Raw genomic sequence first — 13,278 nt, forward strand, 5'->3', positions numbered from 1 at the left:
ATGGCCCTAAAAGATGCATCAGTATGAAACAAAATGAATCATTATTTCTTACTGACAACTAGCTTTGTAGATGAATGCATAGTATTTTCTTGTTTGGACCTTTCCTAATATAAATATTTCGAGCATGATTTCTGAGAAGAATGACTTTTAAAGAAACCAAGGCTGTATACTAACTCTATTACATAATGGCAGAGCAGGACATTCTGTCACCTCAGCACACAGTGTGGCCCACAACAGCCTTGTCAGACTGCTGAAATACTGTCATGCTTTGTTTCATGAAAATAGTATTCAGGTGGACAGCTCAACACATATTTGTCCTTAGAAGATGGATAAGGGACAACTAGAAGAAGACAAAAAAGGAAAATATAAGAAAGAAAAGAGGACACAGGAAGGAAATATGAATGGGATACAGAGAAGGGGAAAAGCATTGAGATGATGTAGATGGCAGAGATGTGCCTCCAACTGGAGAAAGAGCCTCCCACAGCCTCTGGTGGTGTGAAAAAGTCCCTGCTAAGCAGGGGCGCAGGGCAGCAGGCATGGGGCACCTGGCTGGAGGAGGCATGCTGATTGGGCATGTTATGGGAGCTGATGGGTGGGGCTGGGACATGAGTGTGAGTCACTGGGAAATCATGAGGTGAATGGAAGGAAGCCACTAAGCCCCACTTTGGTATGAAAAAGAAGGTGATAATACAGAAAGTCTGAAGTGCATACCTCTCACTCATCCATGTTGGTTAAATTAGATCAAATCTGAGTGGCTGGCACTGAGAATCAGGAGTCAGCTGATAAATCACTACTAGTTCTGCCTCCATGGCAGCCACTTAATGAGAGTCTGAATCTCCACAGGCATTTTCTAGTTTATTACCCAAGCAAAGCATATGCTGCAGAATGCACACACTGAATCATTCTGTGGATTAGATAGCTTTAAACTACTTTGATTACCTTTCCTAATTAAAACTACTTTACTAAGGAACTGCATTTGCAACCACAAGTCTTACTTATTATCAGATGAGAGTTATAATTTCTTAAATAAAAATAATAAATTTCTTCCTTATTTCTTATTTATATGTGGTTTGGGGTTTTGTTTAATCTCCAAAATATCTTGACTATTAGAAAATAGTTGTCTTGCCATCCACTATATAGAATTTTAGCTCTTGACTGTCTGTCTGGAAGGACTCTGTTTGACTCTGGTAGCAGTGTGCAGTGGAATATTTTCAATGTTGTAAGAAGTAAGAACAGTGCCAATGGCTCCAGAGGGAAACAAAATATTGCAATGCACAAATCCAGTTCTCTCACTGTCTCTTTGCTTTCCCTGCAGGACCTGCCCCTACTCTCACAAAAGGGAGCCGAAGGCACAGCATTCACTGTGTTTGATGTACTGTGGATTCAAAGAGCATATTCCCCAGCTTCACAGGGCCGCATGCAGTACAGTTATTGTAACTCCTGCAGGACCTTTCCTTGCAGAAGAAGCCTCAACCACACAGCACCCAGGGGAATTTCTTATGCTGCAAGGAAGGACAGAGTAGCATTACCTGGTCTGCATCCTTCCAAATACACTGTGTGTTACTGATGGTTTGATTCCCCTCACAGGCGTATGTGAATGGGATTCTAACCAATATTTATTTTCTTCCTGATGAGAAGTAACAGTGTACCACAGTTTGAAGATTAATAGTCAAACATGAAGGGTTAGCTTGTGATCATCCAAGGAGCAGAGCCATTCTTTGTTAGTCTCACCAGCTGCAACGGGGTAAGTTTTGAATGCAAGTATGGGTGTGGCTAGAAGGAAAGGTGGGTTAGTCAAAATTGCTTTTCATGTTAATTAACATCATCATTCCTGTGCCTTTTCAAAATACAAAATAAATGAATATGTACAGCACTGGGCTGCAAAACAGTCCTGCCTCGGATTCATCCCAGTACAGGTAAGTACCAGTGGTAACATGGATATAACATCATTTATCACAAATCCAGCAGGAAAGGAAAACTGAACATTTCCAAGTAGTACCTTTTGTCCAGGCCGTCCCGATTCACCAGGTTCACCCTAAAAGAAAACAGATGGAAGACATGAGATCTGAGAAAATTAATTAAAGATGGAGCTGTGGAAATCTCTAACATTACAGTAGTTTCACGAATACAAGCCGCACGGAGTATAAGCCGCACTTCCGATGCCTCGACAATGTTGCTGTCTTTGTCAATAGATAAGCCGCACCCCGAATATTAGCCGCACTTTCGTTCGTAGCGAGAATCCGTGCGCAGCTTTCACAAATTGGCCAATTAGTAACAGGATCGCGGCATAGTGGGCTTTACTGGCTCGGGGCAGGGCCAGGAAGGCTCGGCCCGCTCATGGTTGCCGACGGGGCCGGCCGGGTGGTGCTGCAGCCGCCGCCGGGCTCACTGGCCCCCCTCTCCCGTCAGCACTGCTTCGCTGCCGCGTTTGCTTGTCCTGCCGGCGGGCCAGCCGCGGCCGCCGCAGCGAGGCACGCCGGCCGCTCTGTCGCTGCGTTTACTCGCCCTGCCGGCGGGCCAGCCGCTGCCGCCGCTGAGAGGCACGCCGGCCGCCCCGCGCCATGTTTGCTCGCCCGGCCGGCAGGGCTGCCGCCGCTGCCAGGCTCTGCTGGCGGGGCGGCCGCTGCCAGGCTTGCCGGCCGCCCCCTCCCGTCTGCACCGCCACCGCGTTTGCTCGCCCTGGCCGGCACTGCAGGCCCCCGCACCGCCGGGATCTCCCACGCTGCTGGCCCCGATTCTGCTGGGCTTCCCCCGCTGCCAGGCAGCCCCACCCGCCGGGCTTCCTGCTTCTGCCATGCTCCCCTGCACTGCTAGCCCCAGTTCTCCCGGGCTCCCCCACCCTGTTGGCTCAGGCTCAGCTGCCCACCCCCACACTGCAGGCCCCGCCTCTGCCAGGCTTTCCCACCTCAGCCGGGGCCGGCTGGGCTCCAGCTTGGCTTGGGGCTGCCGCGGGCTCTCACTTCCGTGTTGGCAGATTTTAGAATTTTGTTCATGTATTAGCCGCCCTCGAATATTAGCTGCACTTCTGGGTTTCCACCAAACTTTTGGTCAAATTGGTGCGGCTTGTATTCGTGAAATTACTGTAATGGTACCCAAAATGTCTGTGACACTGTGAAGTTGCATGGACCAACCAACCCTCTTCTCCCTGCACAAAATCCTTAGAACTCCATTACCTTTATTCCAGCCGCAGAAGAGCCAGGGTCACCCTGATACAAAATCCACAAGAAATAATCACTCTTATTACATAAGCAATTTTCCAGGAAACACATAAATCATGTAAGAGTATAGCAACATTATATAGCAAAATAACTGCAAAGTAAGACTGCCTGTTTTCTGTGCTGCTACACAGGCATTTAACTAATTAATTACACCAGTGTGATTCAGAAAAGGAACAGTACTGTTTTCAAAACCATGAAGAGATTTAGCTTCACTCACCCAAATATCTATTATAGATAACTTCAAATTTCGGAACTAATAGCATAGATCCAATAATTGCAGATTTTGTATAAATGTTGTTGAACAACATTAAAAATAATTCACTGTTATTTACAAAGAATATGAGTGATCATTTGACTCAGTTTTATAGATGGCAAGTGTCAGGACTCAACTGATAACATTTTTGTGCTAATGAAGACTCACGCTGAAAAAAACCCCAGTGACCTATGAGTTTATCTCCATCAGGACAGATCATAACTTTATTTCCTCAACACTCTAGTGTATTTAAATGCATAGGTTAATGCATGAAGGGCTATACTACATAGAATGAGACAGCTATGGTAATCTACATATTCGGGAAAGGTCTCTGTTCTGAGAAGGCATCTAGCATTCAAAAAGATTTGCCTATATTCTGCTGGGTTGACTGGATTTCAAAGGCACTGATATGCAGAGGACAGAGGATTAGTTAATTTTTCTTTTTTCCATAAATAATATGCCAAAGAAAAAAAGAAAAAAAGAACCTACTGACAAGTTTGCTAGTTAGGCTATATATTACTGAAGATGACTAGCATGCTTCTATTTAAAAAATTATTTACAGTAATTTCACGACTATAAGGCACACCCTTTTGACTAAAATTTTCCCTCGAACCCAGAAGTGCGCCTTATAGTCCGGTGCGCCTTATCTGATGTACAAAGTTGCGAAATTTGCCAAACCGGAAGTGTGAGCTGTGAGCCGTGGGGGAAGCCGGAAGTGCCACGGCAGCCGGTTGGTGGCGGGCCCATGGCTGCCGGGTGAAGGTGGGCCAGAGGGCCCGTGGCACCCCCCTTCCCAGGTCCAGGCAGTCCTGGGAGCCCATGGTTGCCGGGTGAATGTGGGCCAGGGGGCCCGCGGCACCCGCCTTCCCAGGTCCAGGTAGTCCCAGGGGCCCATGGCTGCCGGGTTCAGGGGGGCCCCTACCGGCTTGTGGCACCGCCCCTACCGGGTGAAGGCGGGCCCAGGGGCCAATGGCTGCCGGGTTGAGGTGGGGCCTTGGCCAGCAACCGCACGGGGTGAGCTGGGGGCGGAGTGTCACTGCAAAAAAAAAGGTGCGCCTTATAGTCCGGTGCGCCTTATCTGATCTACAAAGATGCGAATTTTGCCGACTCCGGGGGGGGTGCACCTTATACTCCGGTGTGCCTTATGGTCGTGAAATTACTGTAATTATTTGTTATTCAAAATAAATGTAGTTGTTCACTGAAAGTAGAAAGTTGCTACATAGAAGCAACTTCAAGCTCCTGAGCAGCCTACCAGTGATTTATAAAGGTAGAAGTCAGTACTGTAACACACTGCAAAGATATATAGCAGAGTATAAATGCTTAACATTCTTTGTACAAAATACAAATAGGGGACACCCATTCCTGATGTTTCTGTGAATGCCATAGCTTTACAGCTGGTTTGGGCATGGTGTCTTTTTGGTATGATCATATAAAATTAAATGGTACTGGTTGACATGTTCACTGGCCTCTGAAGAATAGGAATACACAGTTACTGCAGTGAAGAAAACACAAAAATCAGTATTATGAGATTGATACATGCATGGAAACCTGAGCTGCCTCATTTTGATAGGCATGCATGAGTGACACTGCTAATATCCCTCACAAACATGTACAACCGAAAGCCTCAAGAACCTTCCATAGCTATAAAGGGCCAAAGCAACTAGTAAGACACATTAAATGGTTAAACATTTCAAAGAACAATGATGGATATGGAGAAGATAAGACACAAAATATTTACAATCCACCTTCATGCAAGAATAAAAATCAAAGAAAAACATTAGGTACAGTATGTTTCCACGATGCACTGCTGAGTCAAGACAGTTTGCAAATGAAGAAACTTCAGCAGGGGAACATGTACAAAGAAGGAAGACCCTTCTAGTAGTGTCTAGGGACCAAGGCTACAGTGGAAGAAGAGAAGCAAGAACTCAAGCTTGGCATTCACACTGTCTTTGAAGTAGTACCGTTCAACAAAGACATTTTAATTCTAAAGTCTAAGGTCAAGAATTAAGGACCCAAGTCCATATTTTTGAGTGTCACTTAGTACAGCAGTTCAGAAAACAAAGTTGCATTTTTTGCACAAACAGGAACCTGCTCCTAAACCAAGTCTGAATCTGTTGTCACATGGTATCTCACTCTCTCACCATATGAATAAAAATTTATTATTTCTCTCACAGAAACTCCATTTAAGCTTTCAAATAAATGTTTTTAAGTTTTATGAGTATGGATTAAATCTCCTAAGCAAAAAGTTCTCCCTATGCTGAAGAACAGGGAAGAATACAAACCCTGTTAAGCAACTCAAGTGTAATGTAATGACACCAAGTTTAATGCTTACTCCTAAATTATCTGTCAAAAACCATCCTTGTAAGCTCTCTACAAAGTACTGTTTGCAAAGCTGCCTATCAGAAACTTTAAGCTGCAGCTCTTCTCTAAGAACTGGTTTTTTGGGTTTTTTTTCTGGGTGGCAGATTGTCTTGTAGTCAGGGAAAAAGAAGAAAAAATTGAAAGTCAATGAAGTCACAGTTCTGGAAAATCTGGCAAAAATGAATGCAGAAGATTCTAACCCATTATGGTTAAAGCAGTGCTCTCCAAAAAACCAGAATATATTCCCATGTCACCACCCGACCTCTGAAAATCATATGAAACCTAGAAGAGAGGGGAGACTTCTGCATTATGAAGTTCAGGAGGTGTCTTGAATTTTCTTCAGATACAGCAAAATAAGAAGTCTGACAACCTATGCTTTCCACAAGTTGATCCCAACTCGACTGCCTAATTGTTGAAAGTTTACACAGCAATATTTAAAACTTCATGTTTGGGCATGAAGGATCTCCCAGTGACAAAAGGAGAGAACTTTTTTCTTTCCTCAAAAAAGATCCCAGACATGGGGGATGTCCATGCTGCTGATCGCAGGGCAACATGGGCATTCTCGTGGATGCAATCTCACCTGCAAGGCTAATGAAGTAGAAAAACAACAGGTGAAGCTGCACTAGGCCTCCCAGAGAGGTTATAAACTTACCCTTTACTTGTTGTAGAACTGTCTATCTGAACAATGGATTATATTCTTAAATCACATAAGAGTGGATCAAGATTATGTTACCAGCAGACATTGTGTAAGTAAGTAAATAAAGTTCTTAAAACTTTCATCTATATTAATAAGCATGACTACAAATAAAGTATTATTTAAATTAACTCCAAGAATCAAGTAACTTGGCAATTCTTAAATCTAATGTCTATTTTTAGACATTTTAGAACATGCCTTAAAATCCTTCTGCTCTTCAAAGTACAGATTCACTGTACCCAAAGGAGAGCTCCTGAGAGATTTGTATGCATTCCTTAGCAGCTTGATAAATCCATCACAAATTTCTCTTTGCACTGAAATGTTGTAAATTGGTTAAACATTACACATACAGGGGTACAAGAAAAAGTGCTTATGCATCTGCCCAAGCATAGTCACTAAAATAAATGTTTTTTAGAAGCAAATGAGTTAAAAAATGATGGTGAGATCAGTATGTCTGATCCTTTCTTGTGAGCAACAGCCTTTACCCTGACTGCTAAAGACTACCTTGAGTAAGGAAATCACACTGAAAACTCCATTTGAATTTTCTGAGCATGACTCTCACATAAAAGAAAACTCAGGAAAACAAAAATTTTGAAAAAAATGTATTTTTTGGTGATTTCTTGCAACATCTTGGTACTTTGCAAAAAAAACTAAGAAGGTATAAAGTGAGGTTATTGTTGATGCCACTTGGAATAAAGATGTAAAGTGTGTTCATCATCAACTCTTGATTTTCCAGCTGCCAATGGGAAGTTGCCTATCACGATACCACAATTTTTGTCCCATACTGGTTTGGCCCCACTCTGATGGAAACACAGAAGGGAAAAAATTAACGGGTATATCAGAAAACATGGTTATAATTCCAAGGGGCAGTTCCAAATGGCAGACTGTAACTAAAGCTTCTGCATGATGCAAATTTCAACAGGGGAGTGCTAGCTACAACCATCTGACATATTCTGTACTAGGGCTACTGCTGTATAAAGTAAGAAATCTTACGCTTAGTTGGACAGAATAGTGAAAATTTTTCTGCTGTTCATAAAAATGAACTCAACCAAACTACTCATCTCTAGAAAAAACCCAGCTCAAAATACATTTTTCTTTTGAACAAATTATTAGTTGGTTATACTATAAGCATGCCTAAGGCACACATTTTCTTCTCTGCTAAGAGCTGGTGTTACCTTTTCTCCTGTGTCACCCTTCAGTCCATTCTCACCAGCATCCCCCTATAATTGAAATACACATTATGTTTTACTGATTTTCTGCAAGCACACACTATGCAGAGAAGAGTCAGCATTCCAACATGATTAACAATGCAAGCTGATTTTGTTAATCAGATAGTCTCTGTGACATGGTCAGGAAGTGGCTACGTCTTATACAGACTTCAGTATAACTGCGATCCCTTTCACGGATGTATAAAAAAACCCCACCACAAAGTATCAAAATACCTGTTGGTATAACCTACCATCTTTCTCAGCTCACTGCAGTTTATGAAGGAAGGAATAAATTAATGATTTAATGATGATTCAGCACTTTAAATTGCCAATACATTTTTTCTTCCCAACACAGAGACATTCACCTAGATGCATCTAATAAAATTCAGATGACAGTTAGACAATTCCAGTAGTTTTTATTGGGATTCTCAAGTGATTTATAGCATATACTCTCTGAGTCTGAAGTCCTTCATGAACGATTCACAAGCTAAAAAAAAAATCACTAAATGTCATTCGTCCAAGGAGCTACCAAATTACTTTATCTCTACATAAATTCTATACACTGTTTTTGTTTAGAAAGTGACATTCAGATAACACCTTTTCATGGCTAAGTAGACATTTGCCACACAAAAAATGCCCAAATTTAAAAAATAAAAATTTCACAATATTTATCTATTACGAGACCTATTTTCCACCTAGTCATGTAACCATATAAGAAGTCCAGACTACATCAAATAGGTTATATGTTGTTATATTTTAAGAATATAGGTTAAAAATTTCTGTGGGACTTGACGTTCATGTAAAGTGCAAGTATTTAAAACACCAAAAAATACTGATACAAAGAGAGTCTAAGTCGACTGAAAACACATTCCTGGCCTTGGTCAGATAACCAGTACGATTATTCAAGCAACATTATTCATATTTGTCAAATTATTCTGAAAACCTTAATAATGAAATTCCATTCAGAGAGGACTTAGCAATTTATACATCATAGCCACTGATACAATGGAAACTTCACTTCAGTTAATGGGAACAGCACTTCAGTTAAGGAAACACATATGAAACATGGAAGGGCAACAGAGGAATGTCATCCCAAGTTCATTTGACATGATAAAGCATATTGAAGGTATCTGTAACTGTAACTTTTTAGAAAAAGACAAAGGATAATTATGAAAAAATAGAATAGTTTTAAGTAACAAAAATTCAGTACATATTAAAATTAATTGTTTTTCCTTTTATGTCTGAAAACAAACTAAGAATTACTGAAGTACTTAAAAATATCATTTTAACAGAAGAAATTATTTAATGATTATTTTTATGGTGTGAAAATGTGAAATTAATTGCCTGGGCAAAGAATGTTTCCAGCTGCTATTACACAGATTTACACAGATCTGGAAGTGAAATTCAGTTATAGTTGCAAAGACACAGGTAAACCTTTCTCAAGAGCAAACAGCACCTCAGTACAAACAACTTACTTTTTAAATGTAAGCTCAGTATACTTGCAGAAGATGATGTGGTGCATGGATTCCTACTCTGAATAAGGCTTATGCTATTTTTCAAACTGCCCCTCTGAGCAGATGAGGAAGCTCAACTCTAAACTCATCGTGGTCCTACAAGCCACTATGCCTGGAAGAGCAGAATTATACTACTCTTTTGCAGCAATGAGCTTGTTCCACCCCCTTGTCTTGCCTTGGTATGACTGGACATCAGAGAAACAGCTTCTTGCTCACCCACTGCAAGTAAGCGCCATCAGTGTGCCACTTGTGCTGCTGGTGCCTCTCCAGACAGCATCACTCCAGATCATGGGGACAGACTCCCTTGCTCTTACTTAAACTGACCCAAACACAAATGGAACATTCCATTTTTAGTACATGGAGAACTTACTATACAGGTATCACTTAGAATCTACATAGTTTTATCATTGTTACCTAAACATTTTATTCCAGGTGTCAGGGCATCAAAACCAAGTTATGAGAAATGTGTGGATCTCTAATTTATTCAGACAGGCTCATCATTTTCTGAGACTCATCACAGTTAGGACTGATTGCTCAGCTGTGAAGCCTTTAACACAATCACTGTACTCTGTGACTAATCCCTGTGCAGTAATCACAGATCAACAACTTCCATCAGCAGGTATTAGCTGACTCTTGAAAAGGTTGCACATTTCCACTCAAGTTCTAGCTGAAGAGTAGCTGTGGCTTTTTATTTTTAAATTTGGGGTCAGTGCACTGGTGACTCTCCAAGCAAGTTATCCAAAACAGAACCACAACAAAGGAAATGAAGCATCTCACCTTTTCTCCTCTTTCTCCAGGGTCACCCTAAGAAAAATAATTGGAGCAAAGAAGTTGTAAGTTACTAACTCAGGCAAAAATCAAAGTGTTAGCCTTACTATCATTAGTTATTATTAAGGTTAGTATTACTATCATTACTAATAATTATGTCACTACTGATGACAATGTCTCAGATGATACAACAAGAAATGAACAATGAACAATAAAATACATACATTTAATAGATCTCAATGGACAATACACCTTCAACATTTTTTTTTAAAGCTTCAATGGTTTGCATGTGAAGACTTCTCTCACTATCTTGTCCTAGACCCTGACAAACAGGCCTATGTCTTTGAGAAGCAGCCTGCAAGGACCTAGGTAGCTCCTAGGTGTGGTTCTCCTTGTTTTGGGAACAAACAAAGGAAACAAAAAGTCTGAATCTGAAGGGAAAGTCTTTTGATTCTGTCAATGGCTCAGAAGTTTCCTCAAGTTTCCTTAAGATGTCTTAAGTGTCTTGAACTAATTCATAACCATTTCAGAGTAAAGAGCCTTCAGTGCTCCTTATATTGTCTGTAACAATATCTGCAACAAAAAGATGGCTTCTACCCATTCTTTTTTTGAAAATTAAAATGTGCTTGAGAAACTGCAAAAGCACTTTTGCACACCACCCTGACCCTGACAACTCATCTCTGCATTTCTGGCTCAGAGGTGCAGTCTGGCTCATATTTGCCCTTTCTGATTGCTGGCAGTCGCTAGGCAACTCAGGGACTACAGCTGTGAATACGAATTGAGCATCAACTGCCATAATTTGGCAGTTCTGTATACAAAGTAAGAAAAGGTCATGCTCCCAAATGGTTTGTTTTCATTCCTGAGGGACAAGCAGCCAGTCAGTAAATGTAAAGAGACTGCCTTGCATGTCTGTCAGCAGCAGCATGATGCACAGAATCAGCTGAGGAGCACATGTGCACCAAGAGACGCTCACTCACAGCTGATGGGATTAGAATTTAGCATTATCCCCTCCAAGAGGCCCACAGATCCCATCATCCTGGACATGGATGTTTTCATAAGCTTTTAATTTAAGCTTTTTTTTTTATTATTTCACTTGTTCGATATTAAAACAGCAAAACAAACTATATAACAATAAAGTGCAAAGAGTCATTTTGATGTAATAAATACAGGCTGAGACATGCTTCTAATGAGGCTTGTGGTTAACTTCCATAATAGCAGGATCAGCCCTCAAGACTTCACCCTGACATTTGTCAAAGAACTGACCACAGCAGCTCTTGAAAAGAAGCCTGGAACACATTGTAAGGGGCATAAACAAAGCCTTTCTCAAAAGGTCCCCAGATTCCCAAACACTTGCAGGCATATTGCATTCAGTTGGCGGGGGCTGTCTATGCGTCAGTGCCACTGACAAGAATTATACATGCACAGCAGAAGAATATGCTTCTTTATGGTGAGATGTGTAAAGCCTCTTACAGCACTGATCACTGGAGGGAGCAGATCATTAAAAGCCAGTCAGAATACAAAGCCAAGCTGGAAAGCACAACAGTCATCTACATATGCACTCACATACTCTGGGCTTCTGTTTTTAATCTATTTTCAATACTGACCTTGAGCCCTGCTTCTCCTTTCTCTCCTGCTGTGCCAGGCAAACCAGGTTCACCCTAAAGGCAAAGGAAAAAAAGATGAAGGTAAGAAGAACATGATGAAATATATGAACCTTCTTGAAACGGGTGAGTAATAATACACAAAATTTTAAAATACTCTGCAAATATGTACTCCACAGCTGGGCACTAAAGTGACTTATTTTGTCAGGATTAACTCTAACCCACGTAAGGTAAGAAATTATTCTTCTGAAGAAGGTGGAAACACACAGATGTCACACTAAACAGAAAGGAGACCTGTGACTCCTTACTCTTAAAATCTGTCCAATTAACCTTAAAAGCACAGTCTTCCCAGCAAGACTGCCAATGCTTTCCTCTTCTCTACAACTTAGAAATGCTGCAAGAAAGGCTTATCTTAATTTATTTTGACATTTGTACTTCTGGTCTCAGATGGATGACAGATAAAATAAAATGCAAAGGGCCTGTTTCAGAAATGAAAGAATTTGGAAAAACAGAAAGCTTTTCAATTTTTTAATATACTTTGCTTGTCCATTTTTTATACTCTTATACCAGTGGCTGAAAAGTGGTTTTAAATTATTTAAAAATCATCAGGACTACATCAGTGTTCCAAATTTTGGGTATGTTTAATGGGTAATATATATTTTTCTTCTACAGTTTAAGGAGCCATAAATGACTTTCATAAGTCAATCAGCAAATAACACTTATTTTCAATCTTCTTTCCCATCTTCAATTTTAAAAATAAAGAAGCAAACAAGAAAAAAAAACAAGTTAAACAAAAAAACCCCAAACCTCTAGAAGATACTTCTTAATGTTTATATCCCACATTTATGGGAAAACCACAGTTATTAATTTTAGATAAAATGATTATGCAATGGTTATATTTTATTGTAAAACAACTAGACCTTATGGCTTATTATGTAAAAGCTTCTTCAGATCTATATCTCAGTTTCACAAGAATTACCTCTGATAACACTCACACAGAGAATTGCATCACACTTCTGACATGGCAAAACACATTAAAACAACAGCCAAAGAAAGTTTTTAAAAAGTCTACAACTAGGTCCTTGTAAAAGGTCTTTGCTATTTAAATGTATAAAAATGTGGAAAAGTTAAATCCAATAGCTAATGTAGCAATCAAATTTGGAACAGTAATTTGTATCAGAAACTCAGTGAACAATTTTCACAGTGTTCAAATTTAGTAGACATGATTAACCAATCCTCTACTCAAAAGTTACAGAAGCATTAAGATAAAGGCTTTTCCAAACACAACAAGAGGTATTTTCTGGTCCTCCATAAAAGCCTCTATTAAGAACTTATCTCTTTCTTACTTCCGCAGGCAGATTTAGTCGTAAGTGTATTAACTCTGTGCATGAAAGCAAGTTCCACTGTATTTCTAAATTAGGTAACAGAATCATTAATTACATTTTCATTTCATCAAGAGTTGGACTTTTTCAAAAAACAAACCAAAATTGTCAAAGTTTTAGCACAACTCTAGTGAGGCCTTTTCCAAGCCAGAGCACAAAATGTTAGGTACCATTAAGCCCTCAGGGAATGAAATAGTCACTTGTGTCAGCCCTTTCTCAAGGCCCCTTTGTACAACAGTAGCTGTGAGGTTGATAAAGTGGCACAGGTATTTGATATAT

The 13,278-nt window shown here is 40.4% G+C and overlaps 1 protein-coding gene across 5 annotated transcripts in view; it reads right to left on the bottom strand.

Moving 5' to 3' along the window:
* Positions 1 to 13,278, bottom strand: part of COL25A1 (collagen type XXV alpha 1 chain) — a 333,111-nt gene that overhangs the window by 51,838 nt on the left and 267,995 nt on the right. For all 5 annotated transcript variants that reach the window (XM_042779283.1, XM_042779281.1, XM_042779282.1 and 2 more), the window contains 5 exons: positions 11,621 to 11,674; positions 10,026 to 10,052; positions 7,702 to 7,746; positions 3,174 to 3,206; positions 2,000 to 2,035 (listed from right to left, as the gene is read on the bottom strand). In XM_042779283.1, the coding sequence (XP_042635217.1) occupies positions 2,000 to 2,035; positions 3,174 to 3,206; positions 7,702 to 7,746; positions 10,026 to 10,052; positions 11,621 to 11,674 (195 nt within the window). The remainder of the gene's footprint in view (positions 1 to 1,999; positions 2,036 to 3,173; positions 3,207 to 7,701; positions 7,747 to 10,025; positions 10,053 to 11,620; positions 11,675 to 13,278) is intronic.

The sequence above is a fragment of the Catharus ustulatus genome, chromosome 5 (assembly GCF_009819885.2).
Source record: "Catharus ustulatus isolate bCatUst1 chromosome 5, bCatUst1.pri.v2, whole genome shotgun sequence".
Lineage (NCBI taxonomy): Eukaryota > Metazoa > Chordata > Aves > Passeriformes > Turdidae > Catharus > Catharus ustulatus.